The sequence below is a fragment of the Orbicella franksi genome, chromosome 10 (assembly GCF_964199315.1).
Source record: "Orbicella franksi chromosome 10, jaOrbFran1.1, whole genome shotgun sequence".
Taxonomy (NCBI): Eukaryota; Metazoa; Cnidaria; class Anthozoa; order Scleractinia; family Merulinidae; genus Orbicella; species Orbicella franksi.
Genome location: NC_138154.1, coordinates 20,904,212 through 20,932,081, shown reverse-complemented (window position 1 = coordinate 20,932,081; position 27,870 = coordinate 20,904,212). Strand labels below are relative to the sequence as shown.

The following is a 27,870-nucleotide window of genomic DNA, read 5'->3' as shown; positions in this document are numbered from 1 at the left end:
CCAATCCTCTATGATTTATGGCAATTGAATCATTGACTGACAAATAAAGTCAAGTGGAAATACCATAATTTCGATAAACTACTAACTGCGTGATGGCATCTCAGCTCTTCTAGCTGTGTAGAAAATTTGTACCTGCACATTATGCTCAAACTCAGCTAGAAAACCTGGAATTTCTTGAATTGAATTAGCCCAGGGAGAAATTGCGTTTAAGTTTCGATCATACTGGGAAAAACTCCATCTTTTCTACTTTGGTTGTTTGATCAATTAACTGAAATTTGCAGATCATAACACTGGTAGAAAAATAAACATTACAGTGGTCGATCTAGGACTAAGTTTACACTAAAGGAGTTTTTTTGGATTCGTAAGAGTTCCCGGATTCATCAATTTTAGAGTATTCGGATTAGTAGGGGTTTACAGTGAAAGGATATTCGGATTCTTAACCGTTTACACACGACGATAACTCCGGGCACATTCATGATGGAATGGTTAACAAGCAGTTTGTCACCTCGACAACGAGAAATAAAATGCCTCCGAAAATAAGGCTAGGGGTAGGTTGAGACAGTCTGAAGTTTTCTTTCAACTCGCTGACCACGGTACTGTTGTCCATCATGTCAGGTCCCTCCAGGAAGTTATTCTAGTCTTTACTTAATATCTAGAACCGTCGAGGTTTTCGATCGTGCCATCGTCGTCATCTGCGCAGTAAAGTATAAATTGGGTTTCTGAGGAGTATGGCATTACCCATTATAAAAGTGATTACCTAAACCTGAAACAGCACGAGGTAATCACCCAGCGACCGCCATCAAATGGCCATCAATGTGCCTACGACTCGACTACGACTGGATCATGTAATCCGCCACTTTCGTTCCACCGCAAACTCAAAAGATCACAGGCGGAAAAATATGCGGATTCGAGAGAAAATCGTTTACACGACAAACTCTCCAGATTTAAAAGTTTTGGGATTCAAAGTTCCCACTTTAAATTCCGGGGAGTTTTTTTTTCGGATTCGTCCACTTTTGTGTAAACGGCAAAATCAATCCGGCACTGAAACGTTCCGAATTCATCAGGAATCCGGAACAATTTCCTCTAGTGTAAACCTACAATCCTGGCCATAAGTTGTTGGGACACCTCCCCCTTTTGCGCGCTAAAACCTTCGATTTCAACTACGTCCTTAACGTTTTAGAACAAAAGATGAATAGAAGCAAGTACAATTGACCCCCTTCCCCCCTAGCAATGATGCATGAAAACGAAGCTATTCCAAAGACTAGATCGGATGTGGGAAAAAAGGAAAAAGGGACAATAGAAAGTGGTTAGACAGTTGTGTTGGAACCAAACGCGATTGCTGAAAAATCGCTATTATTGGAATAAGACGTGAATATCTATCTTCTCGTCTCTTTAGTTCGAGAATACTCTTCTAGGAGGCGAACAATTCTTGAAACGTGGCTATTCTGAAGCTATTGTCAAGGATTTTTTTTCTTCAAGATTTTTATGAACATTGACAGGGGCAGGGGGGTAGGCGGGCTTACGCGGTTTTGGTCTTAAGAGAGGCTGCCTGTGAAGTCATCTGCCGTAACTGTCCCAACACTTTTGACCAGGATTGTAGTCTTAAATGAACAGCGAACAGCCATCTTGTTTTGTTCGCGGAAGTCGGTCACGGAAGAGCGAATTTCAATGAAATAAATATATAATTTGATTAAGCAATTAGCCAAAAATAGGTTGGCCGCCAAAACAGTTTAGGGTTTAGCCTAACTCTAACCTTAAGTTTTAAGACTGAAGAAAAAAAGAAAAAAAAAGCATTGAGCATTTCAGTTGTTTGAAACAGAAACATTCGCGCACAATGAACTATATGTATAGTACGTGCGTAACCTGGAAAGCAATCCGTCCAGCACAGTAATTGTTCAAATTAACAGCTTACCGAGACACTCGCACTGTCGATGCCTCTTATTTATGATTTAAACTTTTAGGATTTGTTTACTTTACTTTTTCCGACTTTTTAGCAGGAGAAAAGGCACTAAATGTGTTGGTACTAGTATAGTTCCACTGTTTCAGGAGTATATTTATTAAAGATTAAAGGTACAAATAAAAAGGTTTAACCGAAAATCGATCCGTCGAAAATCAATCAACAAATACAAATTTAATCACTGTAGCGTTGCTTCAGATCACGTAAGGCTACAAACCAACAATATCAACTTGTCATTACGCTTAACAAATGAACTTCGAACGATTTTCTCTCTAGAACTCGCTCTTGTAATTAAAATGATCAAAGAAAGAACGACAGCTTAAAACGACATAGCAGTAACAACCAAGTAAATTGCTTTTAATTGACGTTTTTAATTAACGAAATTTCCAAAGCGATGACTTTCAAAATATTTAAGTTAAAAGTGGTCCATTATGTTTTTCTTTTTCACCCAAATGTTCTAAGATAGCCATATACGGTTTGTTGGAAACGAATTATGTATTCACGGTGACCGCCCGCGTCACGCAATTGTTTACATTCTGACGACGGTTCAGGGAAAAATCTATGAGAAGCACAGGCCAAGGCGGGCGACTTAAGACCATTTGCCCAGAGATATTTTTTGATTTTCAAACAGGTGGGTGTACAGTTAACCCGTAGAAAGTGTTTTTATGGCATTTAAAGTTATAGCCCATAGAAAAATATGGCGATATTTTAGTGCTATAATTCGTTTGCAACACATCGTAATATTTTGCGTTTCTGTTCGATCTCGTTTCGGGCTCAAAAGAAACCTTGATTTATTTTATTTTTCGCTCAGTCATACCATGAAGACCTGACCTGAATGTAAAGACCATGGAAAGATTCTTAAGTAGCTGCTGTGCGACGCGCAAAGCAATCAAATTTTCAGAAAATTTAGCATAACAGGAAGTAGATTTTGAGCTCAATCGGGGCAAAATCGTTTTTCGCAAATTTCTCCCCAAAAAAGCTGCATTAGCAGAAACTAACTATGGTCCGTTTGTTTACTAGCTAGGGTCAATCTATGGGCAAAAAATGAGCAAAATCGATTTTTCGACTTGTACCGTTGTTTGGTCCATAGTTATGGGCACTGGCTCTTAAAACGGGGAATCTTTAAAATGGGGAATCTTTAAAAGCGGGAATCTTTAAAACGGGGAATCTTTAAAAGCGGGAATCTTTAAAACGGGGAATCTTTAAAAGCGGGAATCTTTAAAATGGGGAATCTTTTTTTAAGTGGGAATCTTTAAAAGCGGGTGATTTCTTGATGCATGACTGCATGGCGTAGCGTAGAAAGAGGTATCATTAAGCACGCAATGACGGATTATACGCGAAATTCGCCGTCACATCGTTCGGGCATCGAGCATCCAATTACTTTATTGCTGGTTTTCAGTGTCACGCCATTCAAAATAAATCAAAATAAAAATCAAAACAGTTCAAATGATAAGGTCCAGAATCTTGAAGAGAAAGACGACTTTCGCCAAGATTCAGGTCACAGCAATGTTTCTTACGCAAGATATGCGGAGAATTGTTTTACTCAAATTCATAGAGATTTTGATGGAGACGCCATGCTGGCGCCCATCCGGATGGCGGCCGGAAACCAACAGAAAAATCTGTCACTGAGTTTTGCTACAAAAGCGTGAATTTATCTCTTCAGGAACTCAAAAACATTTTAAAAATAATACTTTTTCTAATACATGAACTGTTCAGATAGCCAAATTCCCCGAAATAAGTCACTCTTTTAACCAACACGACGGCTTTCTTGCCCGTCATGTAAATGCCTCGTCACGCAAAAGCTTAGAAATTCAAGCGTAGTCTATTACAAAACCAACAACCCACTTGGAGCAAAAACTTGTATGACTATTAGTTTTCAGCTGCTCTTACACATCATGAAGTAAAATCTCAGGATGTTTAATAGTCTTTTAGTTTGAATTTTAGCGACATCATGTGAAAACCAGATTTAGGGGACTGTTGATTTATCGATTAAACAACCAAAAACGTGTTTTCCCTGCCATATATTTGTCGTTAAGTCGTAAGTCCTTCCATTAGCACATGATAAGGCTACTACAAATATCCATCGCTGCGAAACTAAACGTCACAGTTCGGAGTTAAGATAAATCCAGGCGGTTCGATTCTTTGGTCGGTCTAGCGGATCTCAAAGAGTGAGAATCGAGATTTGAACCGCTCCACTATCCCGCTAAACCGATGTGCTTTAATAGCGTGCAATAAAATTACAATGAATAAATTCCACAACTGTCTCTGTACCTGTTGAGTTGATACATGTGACAGAATAAATAGCTTCCGGTGGGAAAGTGAGAGATTCTCGTTCACTTTTCAGTAAAGAATAACGCTATTAAATATTCCCCACTTTAAAGATTCCCCGTTTTAAAGATTCCCCATTTTAAAGATTCTCCGATTCCCCGATTCTCCGATTCCCCGATTCTCCGATTCTCCGATTCCCCGATTCCCCGATTCTCCGATTCTCCGATTCTCCGATTCTCCGATTCTCCGATTCCCCGATTCCCCGATTCCCCGATTCCCCGATTCCCCGATTCCCCGATTCCCCGATTCCCCGATTCCCCGATTCCCCGATTCCCCGATTCCCCAATTCCCCGATTCCCCGATTCCCCGATTCTCCGATTCCCCGATTCCCCGATTCCCCGATTCCCCGATTCCCCGATTCCCCGATTCCCCGATTCCCCGATTCCCCGATTCCCCGATTCCCCGATTCCCCGATTCCCCGATTCCTCGATTCCTCGATTCCTCGATTCCCCGATTCCCCGATTCTCCGATTCTCCGATTCTCCGATTCTCCGATTCTCCGATTCTCCGATTCCCCGATTCCCCGATTCCCCGATTCCCCGATTCTCCGATTCCCCGATTCCCCGATTCCCCGATTCCCCGATTCTCCGATTCCCCGATTCTCCGATTCCCCGATTCCCCGATTCCCCGATTCCCCGATTCCCCGATTCCCCGATTCCCCGATTCCCCGATTCCCCGATTCCCCGATTCCCCGATTCCCCGATTCCCCGATTCCCCGATTCCCCGATTCCCCGTTACTCCGATTCCCCGTTACTCCGATTCCCCGTTACTCCGATTCCCCGATTCCCCGTTCCCCGTTTTAAAGATAGCCATTTTAGAGGTCTGAAAAGAGGTATCGATTTTAGAGGTCTGAAAAGGGGTATCGATTTTTGGCTCGATTTTAAGAAAGATTCACTAAAGTAATTTTCTTGCAACTTGAAAAGCCGTTTAATGCCCAAATTTACCACCTGCTGTATGCATGTCAAGGAACTGGATGTTTCATATATTGTATTTCATTAACCCCTGACAGCAGTGCACATGCAGGTAAGTTAACGCTGAGTGACAAGAGGCTTCCTGGCAAACTTCAAATCTTTAATTTGTATATATTGCGGGATCTTCTGATCCGTGGGGATTTTTACATTTTTTTTTTTTTTTTTTCATGTCTCCGTTTTCTCCTCAGTTTTAGTTTCGATTGAGAGGATTAATCAAACACTGAAGACCACCTGACCACATTTCCAAACACCTCGAAGTTCGTCAAAAATACTCAAAATTTCAACTCCTTTCTAGCTCTGTTTTGATATGTGGTCAAACATGGTGTTTCGTATTTGGTGTATTACCTCAAAATGTCACTGTGCTTTGACTAGATATTTATTAAATAATTTTTGCACTTATTGCTCGAAATTTGAGCGGAATCCGTCTTAATATCTGTTATAAGAGCACTACGGATGTGAGGAGATAGAACTGATATTTTGACAAGGACTGATGTACCCTGATGGAAATAAATTACACCCTGGCGTCACAGGGACGGATGGATTCTGATTTCCGATACTAAGGGACACAAATCTAATCAAAACAATCCTTAATTTTTTTTTTCCAAACAACCCAACTTATGTAACTAACATCATACAACTGAGAGGTAGCGGCCATAATACTGTTGAAAATTTTTTGAATAGTTCAGTTTCAGTCATTCATAATTCATCTGGAATAAATTGCCACTATCTGTTAAGTTAAATCCGCCACCTCAAGTGTCAATCTTCAAATAACACATTTCCAAGCTAGGTTTGATTGGATGTCAATGTAACAAATACATGGCAAATACTTTTTTCTGAACCTTATTCAATTAATTGCTATTAACTCAATAGACTTTCGTTGTGTTTTATTTCAATTGAATGTCACGCACTTTTAACATGAACCTCTGGCTCGGCAGATTGCGTAAGCACTTCTTGTGTTATTGACATTAAAAAAATTACTTACTTACTTGCCCGCTAAGTTACTAACGAACTTACTTACTTTCTGACGGCTAATTATCGGCATTTTTTGCGGAATTGATCGCAAACATTACATATTTAGTTTTAAGACGTTCTTAGACCGATCGGCGGGCCGAGGACAGCTTTAAACAATTGCGAAATTTGGAGGTAAGATAGATTCATTTTTTATTAGGCGTCCTCCTTTGCAATTGAGTAGCCGTGATCATTGCTGAAGCGCCATTGTTACTATAACCAATCGCAAAGTATTGACGCTAATTTAAGTTATAGTACAGATTAAGAAAACTGTCTTTACCTAGTTGGTTCCGAGTTAAACCATTTATTCGAATTTTAACTGAACATCAATTTCTACGACGAATTTGCGATCCTAAACTGGTGAAACATCTCCTCGTGGTCGCAAAAAAAAACATCCACTAAGCGTAGTCACATGACTCAAGCATTTGCAATTCGAATACGCTATAATGAAATGTCCTTCACATCATACTCCCCCTCCTCGATGGGTCAGTGGCTCATCGACCTATCAGTAGGAGTTTAGTGTTTCTAGCTTAAAGTTCACTATAGTTCTAGTTCTCTTAAAGATTGCTGTTGTCCTATTCTTCTGCGTCATCCTCTGAAAGGAGTTCTAATAGGCAAATTCTGGTGATCGGTCTGAATAATTCCTTGCGGTCCACTCTGACTTTGACAGCTCTCACGTGCTTGTCCTTTCCTGGAAAGACCGCTAGGACTCTACCAAGCGGCCACTGCCCACGCGGTCCGGTGCCACTACCAAGACTACATCATTAACTTGGACGTCTTTCTGTTCCTTCTGCCACTTGGACCCACGATTCAAAGTTGGTAGCCACTCTCGCAGCCACCGGTGCCAAAAATGTCGCACTAGTTCTTGCACCCGTCTCCACCGCTTCTTGGGACTGAAATGGCCACTATCAACTGATCCAGGAGCGAACTGGCCTCCTACTTGTCCAATCAGGAAATGATTTGGGGTGATGGGTGTGTCATCTGAGGGATTAGCAGACTGATACGTTAAAGGCCTGGAATTTATGAGTGCCTCTGCACCGTAAATGCTGTCATCAGTTCTTCATCGGTCACATCTGCAGTTCCCGATATCGCATAAGTTGCTCTCTTCGCTGACTTGATCATTGTCTTATGCACCCCACCATAGTGAGGTGCCCATGGTGGTTTGAAACTTCACTCGATTCCCTTGTTGGCAGCTGATTTCTCAATCTTGTCCCGCTCCAGTTGCTCGACGAGCTTCCTCAGCTCTCTTTCCGCGCCTACAAAATTAGTTCCGTTATCAGAAATCATCTCCTCTGGCAGCCCTCTCCGATTGGCCATGCGATAAAACGCGTTCAGAAAAGAATCTGTGTCCAGCCCATAGGCCATCTCTAGGTGAATAGCCCTCGATGTTAGGCATGTAAATAAACAAAGGTATCGTTTAGCTCTCTTCTTGCCCCTCCCCTAAACAGTTACAAATGGTCCCGCAAAGTCAACCGCTGTTCGGGCGAATGCTCGTAAAGGCAGTTTTAGTCGAATCTTCGGTAGGGGGCCATTATCTGTTTAGCAGCCTTCGCCTTTCTCTTCCGACTTTCACAGCACTCTCTTTCCCAGTCACGAATCTCCTCTCTACCTTGTCTGATCCAGAATCTGGCTGACAGCAAGGACAATGTGTGATTGGTTCCCACTGCATGGTTACTTCTTTCATGATAGGACTTCACAATTAGCCTGGCCACCCCACTCTTCCTTGGTGGAATGACTGGATATCTAGCATCGAAAGGCAGGTAGTCTGCATAGCGCAGTCTCCCATCTGATCGAAGCAGACCATCTTCAGCTAGGATGGGGTTCAAACTTAGCAACTTGCTGTTTTGCGGAACAGACTTGAAATTGACCAGCGCCTTGTATTCTTCTTGAAAGGCTTCTTGTTGTGCCTCTTTGATGATGCCAGTCTCTGCATCTGAGATCTCTTGACTGCTAAGTTCTCCAGAGCTCCTCTCCTCTGGCGGCGTTCCACAGTTGTTCACGAATCGATGTACCCATGCCCTAACTCTCAATAATCTGGTCCAGCTTGAATATCTGCTGGGATGTAAACGCCAAGTCGTTTGCGGGGTAAGCGCGAATAGTACTGATTCTGTGCCTGGCACATCAAATGTTGCCCTCGCTTTCTTGCGGACTTCTAGTGTTGCTTCAGGAGTTACATCAATCTCTGTTTTTGGCCATCTGTCCTCTGGCATGCTCAAGAATTCGGACCCTTCCACCACATCTCGCTTCCTTTTACCTCAGTCACAGACATTCCTCTGGTTGCCAGGTCAGCAGGGTTCTGGTGTGTGCTAACATGACGCCACTGAGAAGGACTGCTTGAATCATGTATTTCTCCCACTCGATTCGCTATGAACGGTCTGAAATTGCGGCTGGGTCTTCGAATCCACCACAGCACATTCATGCTGTCACTCCAGAATGTGAGTAGGTTCTGGTCAATCTTAAGGACCTTGGCTATAGACAGGGCCAATCTTAATCCCAAAACAGCTCCCATAAGCTCGAGTCTTGGGATGCCTGTAGCTGATAGTGGTGCCACTCGTGTCTTGGAGGCCACTAGGCTGGTAGATACTGTACCACCCTTGTACTGGTACCTAACGTAAGTTACTGCACCATACGCATCCCCTGATGCATCTGTGAAAGTGTGCAAGGTAACTGTTTCAACATGTGAGTTCAACTGCAGGCAACGAGGGACTTGCACGTCTGACAACTCTGCTAGTTCTTCAAACCACTTCTTGGCCTGTCTAGCTTGGCTCGGATCTAGTGAGTCATCCCGATCTAATCCTGAGGTCCACATCTCTTGCAGTAGAATCTTTGCCCGGATCACGTATGGCGCCAGAAACCCCATAGGGTCAAACAGCATGGCTATCTTACGCAGGAAATTTCGCTTGGTCAACTGGAACTTCTCATCTGGTGGATTCACTCTGTAAGTGAAAACATCTTCCTTAGCCAACCACAACACACCAAGCGTTTTCATTGACGGCAAATTTCCTTTGTCTAAGTCCACTTCTGCAACCCTGTCTTCTTCAGGTACCCTCTTAAGTACATGTTCTGAGTTGGAAAGCCACTTTCTGGCATGCATACCCGCGGACCCCCACAGTGCTGATAGTTCCTCGTAAAGTTTTACGTACTCGTCTTCGCTAGGGGAAGATTCCATGCTGTCATCCATGTATGTAGACTCCAAGATTGTCTCGGCGGGTAGTGCTCTTGGTTTTCCCTTGCATGCTTCTTAGAAACAAATTGTGCTTGATATGGGCATGAATTAACTCCAAAGACAAGGCTATTGAACTGATAAACATCTGGAGGTCTTGACTGATCTACGTCCCTCCACGAGAAACGATGGAATGGTCTACTCAAGGGTGATATCCCAATTCTAAGATACATCTCTGCAATGTCACATACTAGGGCTACTGGAAAACGTCGAAAGCGGAGCAGTACATGGAAGATATCCCTTTGGAGTTTTGGTCCTTGGCAGATGACGTCATTCAATGACAGTCCATTAAATGTTGCAGAGGCATCAAAAACCACCCTAGTCTTTGTAGTTGTCTTTTCAGGTCTTACAATTGCGAAGTGTGGAAGATACCACGCCTTCTCCTCTGTCTTAGAGGGTGTCACTTTAGAAATGTAGCCCTTTTGTGTGTACTTGCTGATGACTTCTGAATACGACTCCGCTAGCCGAGAATCCTTTAGAAGTCTCTTTTCAGTGCTGATCAACCGGCTCACTGCCATCTCATAGTTGTTTGGTAACTCGGGGGCGTTTGGTTTCCATGGCATCTCTACTTCATATCTCTCCCCTTTGAACTGCACTGAGCTCTCAAATGCTTTTATCGCCGACACTTCCTCTTATTTCAGCAGTTCTCTTTCTGTGATTGACCCAGATGAGTCAATCTCCCAAAACTTCTGCAATACAGAGCTCAATTCTTTCTCTTGTTGGTGAACGAAATAGGCCATGTTAAAATTTGTCTGCTGCACGCTGTCCTCGGCATAGTCTATGCCAATCAACATGTCAATGATTGGCCGAGGGCCAAGATTTGGGAAGTTAACACCTTGCAGGTGCTTCCACTTTCCCGATTGCTCTTTCCAGTTAACTGGTCTCATGTTCCCAGCCACCCGTGTTGCTGTAAATGCTGAAATTCTTGCACGAGTCTTGCCATCAATACTCTGCAGGTCAAATTCCACTAGCATGGTTTCAAAGGAATCTTCCTCGCCATTTAACACATTAACTGTCATTCGTTGGGTGCTTCCTTCCAACCCTAGCTCAGCACCCACATCACCATTTATGTAGGTCTTTGTGCTTAAGTCATCTAGTAATGCATTTACAATCATTCTTCGCTCCCTATTCCTCACCACCACCAGTACTGTACGCAAGACAAGATACTTTGCTGGCTCTGGAGCTTTTGTAGTTGCCATGGTTGTTGTCAAGGAGTGTTCAGGACGGGTGCTTCGCTCCCCCTCCGTGCCAGAACTGTGTGCATTGTTTTCACTAACTCCCATGTCCAAGGGTAGGCTCCTCTCTAGCTCTATCACTTGTGACTCGCTAACACTTCCACCATTTACAAACTGATCTCCATGCAGTGCCCGATTGTGCGTTTTCTGACAGCCATCAATACCACATCGACTATTTTGAGCACATCGTCCTCCCTTGTGATTCCTTCCGAGGCAACGATAACACAGTCTTAGCTGTTTAACCTTTTGCCAACGACTTCGCACATCCATTTTCTTAAACTCTGGGCAGCTCCACACCAGATGATCTCTCTTACAAAGAGGGCAATTTGTGCTTACAGGCTTTCCTGGACCGCTTGTCCGACCAAAGAATGTGTGTGAGCTATCTCTTCGTTTTGCTATCAGCCCAGTCTCTGCCGCAACAGTCTGGAATTCAGCTTCTTGTATGATCCACTCACAATGTGTCTCAACACATTAAACGTTTTTTCTGCTCAAACACCCATCTGTTGTAATTAGCAAGCATAGTGCTGGTCATTTTCTTTTGTACCTTCAAGTATAAGGACCCACTGCCAAGTTCCTCTTTTCTTCCGGCCTCTTTCAGATTTATGACGATCACGTCCAGTAAGTCTGCCAACCTGTCTAGATCCTTGGCGTTTCCAGGACGAATCGGTCGGAACTGGTCCAATTCCTCTAAGTGCAAATTGATCTGACGGCGTTGACCACCGAATTTTCTCTCCAATCTGCTCTTGGCCGCTTCATAGGCCTCTGCCGAATGTCGTAAGCTCTCCACTGCTGCCAACGCTTCTCCAGATAAATACTTCTTGAACTGCAACAATTTATACTCTGCAGTAGCTGGCGCTTTGTCAACACAAGCCATAAATGCTGCCTTCCAGCTCCCATACGACCGCTTGTCTCCACTAAATACCGGAATAGAAACCCTCGTCAATTGTTTCCACATGTTTTTCCCGAGCTCATGTTTCGGTGATTCTTCTAGCTCCTCGTCTATGGCACCCTCGAGCTTCGAATATTTCTTTTTGCAATCTCCTTTTGCACGGGCTAATTCCTCTTTCGCCTCTCTAACTTCGGCTTCCATTTCTTTTTGACAACGGGCATATTCTTCTTTCATTTTCTTTTGCGCACGCTTGACAGATTCTTCTTTTGCGCGTAATCGCTCCTCGAGCGAGGTCACGCGCTGGCGAGCTTTCGTTTCTTGTGAATGCAAATTACGTAATTTCCTGGAAAATCCAGACGCTTGATTCGATAATTAATCCTTATTGGCGTCCAAATATTCTTGTACACTTTCTTGGGCATTCCAGAGTTCTTTCTCGATGTTATGTTTTCGAATGAGAAATGCAACTACAACAACACACAAGATGGCGGAACTCAAAACTGTATTCTCACGTGTACAAGACTGCGGGCTCACATCCGGGCAATACATAATAGTATGACGTAATGAACCATAACACCCCTCCACCGAGATATGTTGTACAAATAACATAGAAAAAAAAAAGAAAGAAATAAGAGTTAAGACAGTCCTTGTGAGTCTTCCTGATTGTGCAAATAACCTAGCTGCAAGTCAGACTCAGTTCAAACAACTAAACAAGTTTCTTGAGCAATGTCACGAAACGAAGCAAAGTTTTCTTTTACTTAAGTAATGTCACATCTGTTCAATCAGTCTCTGCGGAGGTGTTATAACACGTGTGGACCTCCGTAGTTCGGGAGTGACAGGAGCTATGGGTGGTGACGCCATCCAGGTCGAGTCTTCTTGAACTGGAACATTAAACTCAGATGTAACAGTGGTTGGAGAATGTGAGACTTCCACAACAGAACTTGGTTGAAGTACTTCATCCGGAGATGATATGGGAGGCTCTGCTGGTTTAGTGGTGGGATTGTTCTGAAGAACGTCATCCACATGGCGTCTCCAAATTCGGCCGTCATCTAGGTGGACTTGATAAGAATGTGGGGAACTGTGCTTCAACACTGTACCCGACTGCCATTCTGCTTTGATAAGTGATCACGTGTCAGAACGGTGTCGCCCACAGACAGTTCTCTAGACTTGGCATGCCTGTCATGGTAAAACTTCATCTTGCCTTGCTGTGTAGCCACGTGACTGCTGAGGTCTGGCTTAGTGAGTGACAGCCTTGTTCGTAGCTCTCGCTGCAAGAAAAGCTTGGATGGTGAAGTTCCAGTGGTGGCGTGTGGTGTACTGCGATAAGATAGTAGGAAGTTCTGTATCCTTTGCTGTATAGAGCGAGCAGGATCCGAGGCTGATGAATCCAAGGCGTGCTTGAAGGTCTGAACAAATCTCTCTGCTAATCCATTGGAGGATGGGTGATAAGGAGAGACAAGTACTCGCCGAACACCGTTCTGCTGCAGGAATTCTCCATATTCAGCAGAAGAAAAGGGTGGACCATTGTCGCTTACTACTTGAGTTGGGAGCCCGTATCTTGCGAAGATGCTGCGCAGGGCGTTGGCTGTGCTTTCTGCAGTGGTAGTTTTCATAGGACCAATTATTTCCGGCCATTTAGAGTGTGCATCCACCACGATGAGATAATGATTGGATTGATGAGTAGCAAAATCAATGTGTATACGGTGCCATGGAGCGGTGGGCCATGACCATGGAGATAGTGGTGCAACTAGGGGAGCTTTCCTTGTCTTAATGCACTGTTGGCATCTGCGAGCGGTCTCCTCAATGTCGCTGTCTATTCCTGGCCACCACACATGACTGCGTGCTGTTGCCTTCATGTGTGCGATTCCGGGATGTGCTCTGTGCAGTTCATCCAGGATGGGTTGTCGTAAGGTTGATGGTACGATGGTTCGCATACCCCACATAAGGCAGCCTTGCTCGACGGAGAGCTCGTGTCTACGATGGAAGTATGGCTTGAGGCTAGGGTCAGTGCAGAAGTTGTTAGGCCAACCATGTTGAGTCAGAGACAAGGCCCTCGCGGTGGTTGGGTTCCTTGCAGTCTCTCTAGCAATATCTGTAGCCGAGACCGGGTGCTTATTCAGCGGCTTGCTGGCTACATGGAATATTTCCTCTTCAACACTTGCATCCTTCTTGTACCTTAGCGGGAGCCTTGATAGAGCATCAGCACTAGCTACTTCGGCAGAGGGCTTGAACTCGATCTCGTAATTGTAAGAGGATAGTAGGAGTGACCATCGCTAAAGCCTTGCTGCTGCCAACACTGGTGTAGCCGAGTCCGGTGCAAAGATCTTCAGCAGGGGCTTGTGATTGAAGGTAATCTAATCCACGCTTCAACGTTCATCTCAAGTTTGTTTCGCCACTTAGTGCTTAACATGAAACCCTTAATTACGGCTCGGTTAATATATAATTGGTTATTTTTGAAGGATGTAAGATAAATTTTCTTGGCTACTTCCTAATTTCGTTATTATTTCAAATTGTGCCTAATGCATCAATTTTGTGTCTGGAAGGTGTCTGACCGAGCCTAAATTAAATGTACAACTTACATGAAATTAGGGAGCTTAAAATAACCACGACGGCAACGGTTTAATGAGGAGAACAATGGCTGTGCACATGCGTCATAATTCTTGGTACATTTCTTTGCCGTCCGCAAAACAACAACGTGAAATGATCCAATTCTGCGTTGTTTGGAGAACGTGAACCACGACGGCTAATTTTTTAAATTTTTATTTCGGATTTATCGATGTGTCCTAGATTCAGTTTCGCGATAGCTTGGACAGTGATAAACAAAGTAAATGACTTTAGGGTATCGCGAGATTCGTAAGTAAAACATAAACCCATTTTTTTAATCGACGTTGTCGTCGGCTTCGCTGTCGTGGTTTCTTAAGCTCCCTATTTATTTCCGTGCGGATGCAGAGTAAATTCCTGATAGGTGAGCTAGTCGCGTGGGTTGTGTTGTCAAACTCGGGCGACTCGAGCCAGCTGCACCTTTATTACTTTCGATCCAGGTGAAAAAGTAAGAAGAAGGAACTGGGGAGACAATCCTCGCGTGTTGCTCCTAAAACAATGTATAAAGAACTTCAAAATCGTTTACGCGTTTTCAGCCCAAATTATTTGAAGACTAACATTGTTTATTGGGTCTCATTAGAATACGAAGTATTTGATATTTATCAAAATACTAATCAAATTAAAATGTCGGTGTCAAGGTCCTCCGCTGTATTTGTAGATAGCTGTCAAACATATGCATCACTGCTCTGAAAAGTATAAGTCTAATTTTAATTATTAGACTTATGGAATATTATGGAACTGTATAATATTTCTTCAAAAAGTCGTATACACTCCCATAATATTCCGATCCTGGTTAAAAAAATATAGTAGACTTTTCAGCGAAACGTTTGAAAACGATAGTGGCGAATTGAGTAGCTATTAAATTTAGCTGCATATCAGTTTCTCATAATTTCCACACGGAGACACTTCTATAGCAACAAGTCGTGCTCATAGCGATCTGACATGAAAGGTTTAAACCGACGGCGTTATGAATCATTTCCCCTTGATGTTCCCGCTGTAAGCATGAGGAAATTTATGGAGTAACGTGAGAGGGTTTTCCGAGCGATAAGTGAACAACATAACAGGTACATTTTTGCGCCAGTCTGCCAATAGGTTATGTGCGTTAATAATTTTAACTTCTGTTTGCAATGGCAGCAGTTTACCGAATCACAAGAGCTCGGTATGTACAAAGACCAGGAACTCGCCGGACTGCCCCCGAACAGCAGTTTTGCTTAAAGCATGATAAGTGACCAAGGATAATGAGTGTTAAAGATTCGTGTCTTGTAATGAATAGGTTAAGAGAAATGATAACATTAGTTTTTTGTACAGGAAAAAAATCGAGTAGAATGGATCCGCATTCAGCCGAGATACGTTGTCATTGTTTTCAAAAACCGACTTCTTCGTTCAGTAGCATCGACTTCCATTCCAACCTAAATTGATGGTTGTCCCGGATCGAGGTGATAAATGAGTGTCATAAAGGGAGTCAAACATGTTTTGGAGGCTTTCTGAACTAAATTCATATGTAAATTAATTTTCACTTTCAACCGCTGTTTGTAAATCAAGTGATAGACGCCCGTTTGTATGTAATCGATCGAGCCTTCTTCGTAACAATACGGAGAGGTAACTATTTAGAGGCAAACAGATTGATCCTTTCCGCACGATTTTGTAATGTTGAAGCGCTGCTCGAGCAAGCTGTCATATTCCGTTTGAGGTTAGGAAAGTTCTGCTTGTTCATTTTCAATATGTAAAATGAAGTAATTCAACTTCTCTGTTAAAGGAGGAAATATAAATGCATCTGCCGGTAAAAACCTTGAGAGAAATTAAGGGCAGGAGAATGACTGGAAACAACGCTTCAATGTTTATAAAGGCAGGTACTTGGATGCGCTGTTCGCCACGTGAAATCAACCCGACGCCAACCTCTCACAGTGTTTTGTCAAAACAGTCGGTAATAGGGTAGTAATTGATTTGTTTACCTCTTTGACACAGAGATGGTTTTGACTCAGATTGCATTGCAAATTCTCAGAACCAAAGCAGAATTTGGCGTCTTGCTCGAACAAATTTGAATTGAATTCGAAAGTTCCTCCAGGAAACTGATGCTTGTATTGCAACGTTTCGCTTTATCACTGTGGAGTTTCGCGGAAAACAACATCCCTTTTAAAGACCACCTTTTATTGTAAGGATTATTTATCGAAGTGGAGGTAAATAGAGGAGGATATATATCGATTATTCGACGGACTGAGGTAAATGTTTTCCGTTATTTAGCGACTCTGGGGTGACTTATTGTGTGAAATAGCTGCATGGTCCTCCAAATTATTGCTTTATGTGACGACAAAACATTGCAAAAGTCATGTTTAAAGGGGATATTCTGCGTCTGACTAGGAGCAAAGCGGGGTCTGTGACAGCATGAGACCAAAAACAATGTGTAAAAATTAATTTCGTTTCCTATCTAGGTTGTCCTTATTTCAAGGTGAGCGTTGTACTGTTACTGTTGGCGAGGGAAACTTCACATTTAAAGCGAATTTGCAGTTTGGAACGTGGCACTGGTAAATACTTTCGGTAAGCAATTTTCTCTCAGATCCAGAGGAGGAAAAATTGAAAATAATCGTTCATCGAAACCAAAGTGTTTTGACACAGTTGTCCTGGAGCGCCTTGATAAATTTTTGATTCAAGGTCCAGCTGAGATGTGATGCCAGAGTGACGTGAGGTGAACCTCAGTTGTGCTTCGTTTGGCGGCGGCACATTATTGTTGACACCCAGGCTGCCCAGGTGTGGAGCGTTAAAAAAGAAAAACCTAAAAAGCGGTATTAACCTAGGGCTTTTAGTTTGCTCTCCTGTTGGAGAAACATAAAACGTTCTTCGAGCCCAAACAGAACGTTCAGGGGCAATAGATTGTTCTAAACATTTTTAGTTAAAAGATGATAAATATTTATGGCCCACAGCCAACTTGCTGGGGCACTAGGATCTGTATTATCAGTAACAGCGTTTAACAGACGTATTCAATCGATGAATCGATGAGTAATCGATGACAAAAGTGGCCTATTTATAACTCATCAATCTCATCGATTACCCGATTGCGGACTCATAAGGATTACCTATAGACTATCCATCGATAATTCAGTAATTATTTATCTTTTATTACGCTGCGTAAATGCTACACATTTTCTTCCTGCTATAAATGAAAGACAAATTGCTCAACAATCCCCAACACGCCACGCAAGTTATAAATGACTCTGTAGCTTCGGATGCTTTAGTTATAAGAGATATTTTCCTCACCAGCGTAAGCGTTTCAGTTTCTGATCGCGCGGCAAAAATATAACTTCACAATATCGAAAAGGTCATCTGGGGCACCCACCGGATCCTTTCGGTAAATTATCTGTAAAATATGACTGGAGTGAGCTGGACTGGACTGGACTGGATTTGTAAAACATGGAGTGGATTTGTAAAAAGGTGGATTTGTAAAAGGTGGATTTGTAAAAGGTGGATTTGTAAAAGGTGGATTTGTAAAATATGGATTGGTAAAAAATGATAATTTAAAATTAAAGCGCGCGACGAGAACAGTACGGATTTTTTTTCCTTTTTTCGCGCAGATCAGATCGGAAACCGTGTAATAGAGGCTAAAGATTGTGGTACCCAGGGGACGATAAGCGGCAAGAACGTAACAGTATTGAAAGAAAACCGGATGTTATCCTACAATATAATTGGCCAGAAGTTTGTGCAAGCGGCTAACAAAATCAACTGTTATTTAATTCCGTAAATCTTTGCTTTTAACTATTGCTACCCTGGCTACCAAAGGTTTTTGTCGGGCGTTGGAGATACTTCTTTTCGTTTGAGTATTGGCGCTGTTGTCAATTACACGTATCCATAAACAGAAAGCTGGAGTGAATGTTTTGACCTTTGAGCAATAAAATTTTGCATAATTTAAATTCTGGCGCGAAAGTTTACATGGCGCGCTCGAGATCGAGATGGCGGCTTTCAAGCTTCCATCTCTTTCTCTTAAAAAGCGAAGACGGCAGTTATCTTTGCCAGAGTTTAGGTGGAATTTTATAAGCCTAAAGGAAGAAATAGGAAGCGGAACTTTTGCAGGAACAGTTTATTTGGCTAAATGCACTGACGAGAAGCAATGTGTTGTTATTAACTAATGTTTGAGAAATTTACAGTCATTCGTTCAACAACAAAAAATGTTGAACAAACGTGAAGCACCCGCTCAAGCAATTCATTTTCTTGATTCGAATTAATCCGTTTCTCACCAAAAAGTGTTACAATATTGCATTTATATACGTTATGATAAAATATAGAGGAATTATATCTTTGTATGCTTTCGTTACAGTTAACGTTGAAGTGAATTAATCGTAAAAGTAAAGAATGAATTGTTTGGAATGTATGTAAAAGTGAAAGCATGCAAAAGTAAAGAATGAATTATTTGGAATGTGTACCATTGATATTTTGTTTGCTCGAAGGATCTGCAAACAAAATAAAGTTTATTGTTTTACGTTTGCTTTACATTTTTTTCACAAATCCACCTTTTGCACAAACTAAAAAAGCAAAGATTTACGGAATTAAATAACAGTTCATTTTGTTAGCCGCTTGCACAAACTTCTGGCTAATTATATTGTAGGATAACATCCGGTTTTCCTTCAATACTGTTACGTTCTTCCCGCTTATCGTCCCCTGGGTGCCACAATCTTTAGCTTTTATTGCAAGGTTTCCGATTTGATGCGCGAAAAAGAAATTCCGTACTGTTCTCGTCGCACGCTTTAATTTTAAATTATCATTTTTTACAAATCCATGTTTTGCAAATCGACCTCTTACAAATCCACGTTTTACAAATCCACCCTTTGCAAATCCACGTTTTACAAATCCACGTTTTACAAATCCACGTTTTACAAATGCAGGTTTTACAAATCCAGGTTTTACAGATCCACCTTTTACAAATCCACCTTTTACAAATCCACCTTTTACAAATCCACCTTTTACAAATCCATGTTTTACAAATCCACCTTTTACAAATCCACCTTTTACAAATCCACCTTTTACAAATCTACCTTTAACAAATCCACTCCATGTTTTACAAATCCAGTCCACTCCAGTCCAAGTTTAACAATATGCCCTTTAATCCCCTCTGATTTTCTTAAGAGAATTGTCACCTCGAACTTTCGTGATATGAGAAATTTAATGATAAGTTCATAAAGATGGTGAATTTTAAGCTCGGTAATGAAATGTGAAGGTAAATTAATCAACATGACACGAGCATGGGACAAAGAAAAATTCTGAATCCCCGACAGGAATCGAACCCATGACCCCCCGAACACCGGGTGGGCGCTCTATCCACTGAGCTCGTAGCTCAGTGGATAGAGCGCCCGCCCGGTGTTCGGGAGGTCATGGGTTCGATTCCCGTCGGGGACTCAGAATTTTTCTTTGTCCCATGCTCGTGTCATGTTGAGAAATTTAATGTCTGTTGTTTTCGGATTGTTAAAAATGTCGTTTTGAGTACCGAAAAGAGGTTAGCTATTATCTTTGGAAAGGCGATAAGACCTAAGGTTTTCGGGAAATGGACAAAAAAGCCCTAACAAATTAGAAAATACTCAAGTTCCCCTAGAATAACCGAACAGATAAAATTTTTTTAGCGCAACCTTAAATTAACCTACAGAGCTTTAAAAGTATTCCAGATAGCCTAAAACAGCTTATAAAAGCATTCGAGAGAAAACGGTCGTTGGGTGCTCCTGGGTCATAGCACGACTACCTGTTTCAACGAATTTGACTTCTGTGTATTACATTCTTTATTTTCTTATTTTCACGCGATTTTCAAAACTCAGAATTTTTCAAAGAATGTATGGGCTCAGTCGCGCTTTTGACGCCCAGACATTTGCAATTTTGAAAGACAATATCTCCTTCGATTTGGCACCATAGAGCTAAAACGTTCACCAGTTACTACGTTTCACAAAATTGTTGTTGTCAATAACGAAGCGCGCGAAGTCTAAAAATAGAATGCAAATTATTGGAGGCCTGCGAGTCAGACAACATAACCGTGTTCTGGGAGAAATGGGAGGAAACTGAACGCCAAATTTTCGTTTTAAAATTGTTTTAGGAAGACTTTTTTACGCGCTTGAAAAAGCTTCAAATCTTCCACCATTCCGTTTTGTTTGTCTGAGTTATAACGTCACTCGCGCGCCTCGCAATTGTTGGAGTCAGTTTCTATCTAAATGGTCTCTATCATGATGTCTTCGCACAAATTCGTATTCTAATGAGTTAAAGTGTAAGAAATGACACCTTACAATCATAAGGCCGCCCAAATGTATTTCACCGACGACCTCTACCAACTGTGCATGAATGGCTTATATTGTACGATAGCTCAACCAATCAGATTGCAGCCTTTTCACCAGACTGAAACTAGTAGATTTCAACTAAATATGAATGGATCAAAAGGAATAATTTATTTTTGTGGTTCTTGCGAGTAGTTTAAGGCTTTTCAGGTTCATTTAGATGTTCGATGTTTTTTCCCAATAGGAAACTCACCATCAAATGCTTTTTAAAGTTGGTTTTGTTTGAAATAAAATGGGTGATAAAAAAATCCCTAACCGGGTTCCAGAAGTCCGATAAGCCGGTTTTACGACAAGTAAAACGATCATTATTCCAAAAACACGTATGAGTCAAATTTTCGACCTTTGAATGAAAACGATTCTAGCATTTACAAGGGCCTCTTAGAGACCAACAAAGCATGAAGAAGGTGGAAGAAAACGAAAGCGAAGAAGATTCCTTACTTAGAGCTTACTTAGCTCTTCGGCGCTACGTGTATAAAGTGTTCAGTGATTGATTGATTGATTGATTCATTGATTCATTGAACAACAACAACAACAACAACAAAAGAAAGCGAAAAGGTAAACACTAAGCTGTTCTGTTTGTCTCTCATTGAAAAAAATTGCGTTCTGCGCATGCACCAACCAAAATATTTAACATGAAAGAGGATATTATTGTGTACGTTCAAAGGACATTTCTGAGAGTTTGGAAACAAGCTCTTCAGTTAATGGCGCGAAATAAACATTTCTAGTACTTTATTGCGTCGTTTTTGGTTAAATCCCCCTCCAGTGAGTATTTCCGTCCTTACAGTTTCTCATGATTTATCTGGAAGGTTAGCTTTAATTATTTGTACGTCCGCAGCACGAACGAGATGGTTCACCCTTTCGTGGCTATAGGTGTTAAAATTATATTAAATTATCTCAAACATACAACAGTTTATTCTTAACGTATGAAGAAAATGATATTCAACTTTCAAAATAGGAAAAGGAAGGCATACTAAACTTGCAATATTTTGACTGAAATTTAAATAAATCATTTGCAGATTCGGAACTTTTATTATTTGTTAATTTATGATGGTTGTAAACGTGAGAAAATTTGTCCGTGTACTTATAACCCTTATATTACAGAACTTTCTTGAAAACCTATTTGAAGAAAACACGACAGCTTCCGACAACCACAAATGGAGGTATATTTAATTCTTGATGGATATCTTCTCGTGTGTCCGCATCAATAATGTTTCATGAATGAGAGGTCGATTAGCAATACGCAGAGAATCGCGCCTTAAGAACGCATGGTAAAATATGGCATTTGTTTTCGCGAGCATCTTTGAGTGGTTGTGATAGCAGTGCTTTTCGATGTGCGTATCTGTCTAACGTGGCAACTGTATACGAATATCCATATGGACATACATCTTTGCAGAGAAGCATACTATTTTATGATGTTACTCATTTTATAATTCTCCTCGCTGATGCTTTCCTTCACTATTTCAATGATGTAACTACGCATCTGTCTCCCTTCATTTCCTTCCTTCATTTTGGCAAGTTCGCGCCGCAAAAAAAAAAAAAAAAATTAAATCCCGACTACGCTAATTAAAGAGCTTGAGTATTTACAGTAAGTGTGTTTTGTATGCTTAGCATCATTTTCAATCTATCAATTCTTATCGTAATATATTCCGGTTCCAGATTGAGCATTTAAAAGCGTTTTTCATTTAACTGTTGCTCTTTAGAAAGTGGTACTGGCTCATGTAACACCATTGATATAGTTTGAATTCCGTTTTGTTTCCTTACAGCTGAACTGCTCGCACGCCTACCTGGACAACAAGAATATTGAATGGACGATTTCGATCTTGCAAATGTTCTTATGATTAACATGTCTCATCTCAGAACATCTAACACAAGCTGTGTTGAAAATATTTCAAGTAATGAAACTGAAACTTACTACAGAGACACAATTCTTCCTCCGCCATTGGTTGTACTTTTTGCCCTCATGTCCTTGATGATTGTTGCAGTTAATAGCCTCGTAATCTTCTTGATCCACAAAAGGAAATCGCTGAGAACACCCACCAATATGTTTCTTACTTCACTGGCGCTTTCAGATCTCATGGCAGGTCTAGTGGGAATTCCTCTTCTTGTCATCTGTTCGGTGAAAGATGTCATCAAAGTTTGCGTGTCTTCGACCATTTTCATTCGATTCACCGCCATCTCTTCAGTCTGCCATGTTCTGCTCGTCGCCTGTGATTGTTATATTTTTATAGTTCATTGCATGAAGCATCATTCCCTTGTAACGAAACGGCGAGCGATCGTTGCCATTATTTTTGTGTGGCTGCTTTCTCTGACATCTTCCCTTGTTCAGTTGTCTTGGTACATATTTCATGGCATTGCCGTTACTGGATATGAAGAGGTAACAGAAGATCACAACAAGAGATACAGTCTTGCTTGCAGCGTGCTGTTCTTTGCAGTTCCTTTGTTGTTAATGTGCTATATTTATGGACGCATATTTTCCATTTCATTTAAACGTAACAAACGTGATCGCCGGTTGAGCAAGAATCTTCAGCAACCCGGTCGATCATTACTTCATGAGTGGCGAGGACGCAGTGTTTTGTTGATCACAATAGTGATTTTCGCTGGCTTTTGGTTGCCGTTTTTCCTGACCGTGCTTCATGACTACATGGAACCTTCAGAGGACCTTTCTATGTCAGTTTGGGCGCAGCGCCTTCTAGTATTTGCCGGCTTTGTTCCTCCGATACTAAACCCAATCCTGTGCACACTGGCCAAGAAAGACTTCCGTCGTGCACTGAGAGAATTGTTATTCGGAAGAAAAGCATGGCATCATTGTGAGCAAAACGTGCATTTTCATGTCTCTAGTAACCGCTTCACTGTATCGAGCGTTTTAGAACTTGAATGAAAAGGAAGCGAAGACTGGGCAAGGATTTGTCCTTACGGAACAGAACAGCCACATTCGCGATGGCCTTATACGGTCAGGATGCTGTTATTCTCTTTCACCCGTCCGATGTACATTTATGCAGTTTGCCAGGAGGAAAAGTCGTGCAACATCGCAAAAGTCGTTGCTTATTTTGAGTTTACAATTCGTCACTTTTTGATTGCAGATACGTTCTGAAAAGGACTTGGATCAGTTTCCAAATATATTAAAAGAGGACAATTGTGATCACGTTTAAAGCCAAAACCCCAGCATAGCTAAAATGCTAATGTATTCAATTTTCTTTTCAATTTTTTATAAAAGAAAATTGCTCGTTTCGAAAAACAATATTGCGCCCCTCAAAACTTCTAGAAACCTCACTAGGGTGGGCCCGATATAGGTATGATTAAAGCTTTGTTTCTCTTTAAGTTTTCAGTCATCAACACGCTTGCACTTATTGTCATAAACTTGTCACTTTATTTGGTACATGTAAGTCTAAGAACAACAATTAAACGCCTGGATGTTTCTTGGTTGTAGTTTGCTTTGTTGTATTAGCTTTGTAGTTACCAATTGCAAAACCCGACAAATTAGTTTCCTTAAAATAGGAATTATTTGTTGAGCAATAATGCAATTATACATTTAAGTCTTGTGGACATCACGTCCGAGTTTAGTCAACTCGACCTTTGGCCTCCTTGACCACTTTCCTGGCGATATTCCGTGAGTTGAGATTAAAAAAGACGAGAAAATTGCACGAGCGTGAGTGCAATTCGCGGCTTCAGTGTGTGAGTGATATTTTGGAAGTTCTCAAAAGTAATCCTGAAACGGCGAACTGCGAATCACTTTGATGTATGCTTTTTTTTTTATAATGAAACAAAAGAAAATTTTGCTTTGAATACTGAAGACAAATGCTAATTTTGCTGTGTATACACTTGACTAGATTGCATCTTACTGATAATATTCAAACAATTAGTTCACAGTCTGCCGAGAAACAGACCAATGAAATGCGTACATTTTGGAATGAAGAAGAAATCTGCCTCGAAGGACTACACGGCCATATCAAGTTTCGTATTGCATCCTATACTTCTTTTTGTTTTCCACCGTACCCGTCAATATGAACTCGCAATGACCCAATCAGAATCCGAAATTTTATTGAATGCATAAAACACAAGATTATTTTTGAAAGCTTTTGTTTAGCTTCATATCCATTGAAAGAAAACGTAGGAAAATGTTAAACCGGATCCTGAAATACATGTAAGCTTTGCTAATCTTCAAGCAGCTAATAAGATACCCAGCTATGGACCAATGCAAACAAGGTTTAGTTCAATCGTGATGTCTGTTTCCGTAACCAAAATGCAATTAATGAGTTCTCAGGAAGGATTCATAGCACAGCAATATCTAGGAAATTGTGAAATTATCTGTTCTCAAGACTACCTCCAGTAAGTGTGAAGCACGCCATCTGGCTACTTGAGCAATGAATTAACGCGGAAGCTCTCAGATGCGTCTCAATTTGTAGCACCTGCATTACGATGTCCAGCTTGAGCCTGACACTATTGCGTTAAGTGTGCAATTTCCTGTTAAAAAAAACCAAACCACTCAAATATATATTCCTTTTTTTTTTTTCTTTTTTTTTTTTTTTTTGCTGCTTCATGAAGTAATGCTATACGATCTTCTTTAATTTCCAATTAAATTGCATGTAAGTCTACTATTTATAATTAATGTGCGGGTTTGTGAGTGTGCTTTACATAAATACCATGCAGACATGACAATGTCAGTTTTTCATGATTTATCCTGTGTTCAAAGTTATCATTTAAAAGCATTTTTAATTAAGGTAAGGCACTTTGCCAAGGCTTCTGATAGAAGGAAACTGGAGCATCATCCCTAAGGCCTTACAACCTCTGTAATTTAGACTTAGATATCCTAAATGCAACACTGTGAAACACGATAAACACTCCATCAGATACTTGAATCCGCTGTTATAGTCTACCCTGTCTATTTAGTCATAACATTGTCAAAGTAGCTGTGGATCCGTAGACTATATACTGTGGCTGATCGATTCTTCATCTTCCAAATGACTATATTGTCATCAAGGCTTTTAAGACTTTGAAGTCAATTTCTTTGCAGTCGAGTAGTCTGTAGCGCTTTTCCTTTGCTTTTTTGAGCTCTACAAAGGTGTATTTCAATCGAGGATGGAGCAAAATGAACGAAAACCTTCTTGATAAGTTGATCGACGGGCCGACACCACAGATGCCAGTTTGGTTCTCTCCATGCCGTTGGGCAAATTTCCAATTGAAAGAACATCAGAAGGTGAGGCAGGAGAAAACACGAGTTTAATCAAGGTTTAATGCATAAATTAATTGTTTTGTAGAATGGAGTGAGTGATCGCCATAAGATCTAGCTCTTGGTGACCCCCACACGTCATTGCACGATTACGTCAACCACAAGCAAAAAAAAGCTGTATACAATGACGACGAGTTGCTGTTGTACATGTAGATTGCATGAAATAGAAAAGCAGTGTGATAACGATTTCCTTGGATGTCATTTTTCTGCGCCATTTTCTTCGGGAGATGCGATAGACTAATTATTATAGTGATAGAACTCTGGATCGGGAATCATGACGCTGGTTGGGTTTATTAGACACCTTACTTTGACTGTGAGCCTTTCTACCCTGGTGTATAAATGGGTACCGGTGAACAGTCACAGGAACCAGACAGATGAAGGGATGTAAACTGTGATGGATAAGCATCTAACCTAGAGGATGAGCAATACTGCTGATCGCTTCAGGCTACAGAAACTGCACTTAAGCCCTGTGACCCATCTGTCTTCTCTGAACATTAAGACTTGAACAGATTAACCTCTTACTAACCAAGCGCAAGGGCCGCACTGGGCAATATTGGCCCGAGGTAATGGCAGTACGGACGGAGCGCAGCGGTCAGTATGGTAAAGCATAGTTAAGGCGGTACTAGTGCTAGGCACTCCGAAAACATATCAATCTGGAATTTTTTACACATACGATTTGTCGCGTCCGATGGCGCGACGAGGACTGATGATGATGATGATGATGATTTGTCGTCGTTGACAAAAAAGGCTTTCCTGCGTCTGATCATGACACTGTGGGCGTTATTCCACATTAAGCGAAGTGCACTTGGAGGTCCCATTACCAGTCCTTTTAGAATAATTTAGACCGTGACCTATATTGGTGCGAGTCAGGCGTTTCGCTTTATCTTAGAGGATCATCACGGATGTCCCCGATCACCTCATAGTAAAAGAAAAATCACTTAAAGGTTTCTGCTACTAGGTGCGTCAATTATTGTGGATATCGAAGCAGTGAATCGTGCCATGCATCCTCTTAAGCTTCCCATTGCGGCTGGGAATATCCACACGTGAAATGTTAAAAAAGCCGAAGTGCGCAACCTCCAAGAATTTAACCCTGCTTGGACAGGTGCTCCATTTTGCATGATCGGTGGCCTGACCACCGTCTCCTGCGAGCCGCCACGAAAGCCACAAACGGAAAAAAAGGTACCACATGAACTTGTGAAAAAAACAAGAAATGAGGCCCATATCGATATCGTGACCAATATTTACGTAATAGTTTTCATCTGTTTGTACTGCATTAGCTTTCATTACGGTGAAAATCCCATTTTTACTGGCCAGCCAATCCCAGACAAATTGCCGGCAAAACCATCAATAGTGATATTTCCATCTTCGTTGTTCTTCCTCGTAGTCAAAACAAAATCAGTCACGATTCCTCAGGGGTACCGGTCGCACGGCAATGCCTATAAAGTTATGCTGTGGCAAGGAAACTCACAATAAAGCGAATGAAATTGTCTTTTGTTACAAGTGTCAATTCAAGGATGCAAATTAAAAGGATATCCGCTTGAAGTCCATCCACATAGAAAAGGCTTGTCCCTGTATTTACTCTTAAAGATAACTGAGATGATGGCACCGAAGCTAGAACTTTCAACTTAATATAATTATATTGCAGTGGGGCATATTATGTCGCAACTGAAGCCTCTTATCCATGTTTCAATTTTCTGTTTCCATTCAGGTTGCTTTGTACTTTAGAAGAAAATGCTGAACGGTCTAAGCTTCTACATTCACAACCATGGCTGTAATTTGCACAATAAATGCGTAGAATTATACTGTTAGTAGAAATATTATGCCCACGTTATCAAGTTTATCGCAATGATTCCTGTTCCCAAAATCCGTTATTCGAATCTCAATTGAAATCTTTATTACTTAGATAGTACAGCTTGCTTGAGATGGCGCCTACAAACTTAATGCAATTCACCTAGCTTGATATAATTCAAGAGAAGCATGTTTTTCACGATTGTGCTGGCTAAAAGATCATTCTACACTTCCGTCTTTTCTTTGCGTTTCATTATTGTGAAACGCTATTAGTAATAAATTTTAACTGACGGCTCCCATCGTATATAGGATACGAGATTGCCTTTATTTATCAAAGAGGCCCGAGGC

General features: G+C 41.3%; 2 protein-coding genes and 2 pseudogenes across 2 annotated transcripts; 1 reads left to right on the top strand and 3 right to left on the bottom strand.

Moving 5' to 3' along the window:
- Positions 1-6,440: 6,440 nt before the first annotated feature.
- LOC145500538 (uncharacterized) lies at positions 6,441-9,465 on the bottom strand (annotated as a pseudogene).
- Positions 6,967-7,628, bottom strand: LOC145501737 (uncharacterized). Its single transcript, XM_081481139.1, has 2 exons — positions 7,438-7,628; positions 6,967-7,276 (listed from the first exon to the last, which is right to left on the bottom strand). The coding sequence occupies exons 1-2, from the start codon at positions 7,626-7,628 to the stop codon at positions 6,967-6,969; spliced, it is 501 nt and encodes a 166-aa protein (XP_081337265.1).
- An 8-nt stretch (positions 9,466-9,473) lies between the features above and the next one.
- On the bottom strand, positions 9,474-10,991 carry LOC145501736 (uncharacterized; annotated as a pseudogene).
- An 11,214-nt stretch (positions 10,992-22,205) lies between these two features.
- Positions 22,206-24,489, top strand: LOC145500093 (beta-2 adrenergic receptor-like). The gene has a single exon (XM_081479582.1). The coding sequence runs from the start codon at positions 22,312-22,314 to the stop codon at positions 23,383-23,385; it is 1,074 nt and encodes a 357-aa protein (XP_081335708.1). The 5' UTR covers positions 22,206-22,311; the 3' UTR covers positions 23,386-24,489.
- Positions 24,490-27,870: the final 3,381 nt, after the last annotated feature.

Excerpts from the sequence above, each read along its gene's own strand:
- LOC145501737 (XM_081481139.1), bottom strand. The coding sequence starts at position 7,628 with ATGGCCTATGGGCTGGACACAGATTCTTTTCTGAACGCGTTTTATCGC. Across the intron at positions 7,277-7,437 it reads GCTGCCAACAAGGGAATCGA|GCCTTTAACGTATCAGTCTG; the intron begins GTGAAGTTTCAA and ends CATAAATTCCAG.
- LOC145500093 (XM_081479582.1), top strand. The coding sequence starts at position 22,312 with ATGGACGATTTCGATCTTGCAAATGTTCTTATGATTAACATGTCTCAT.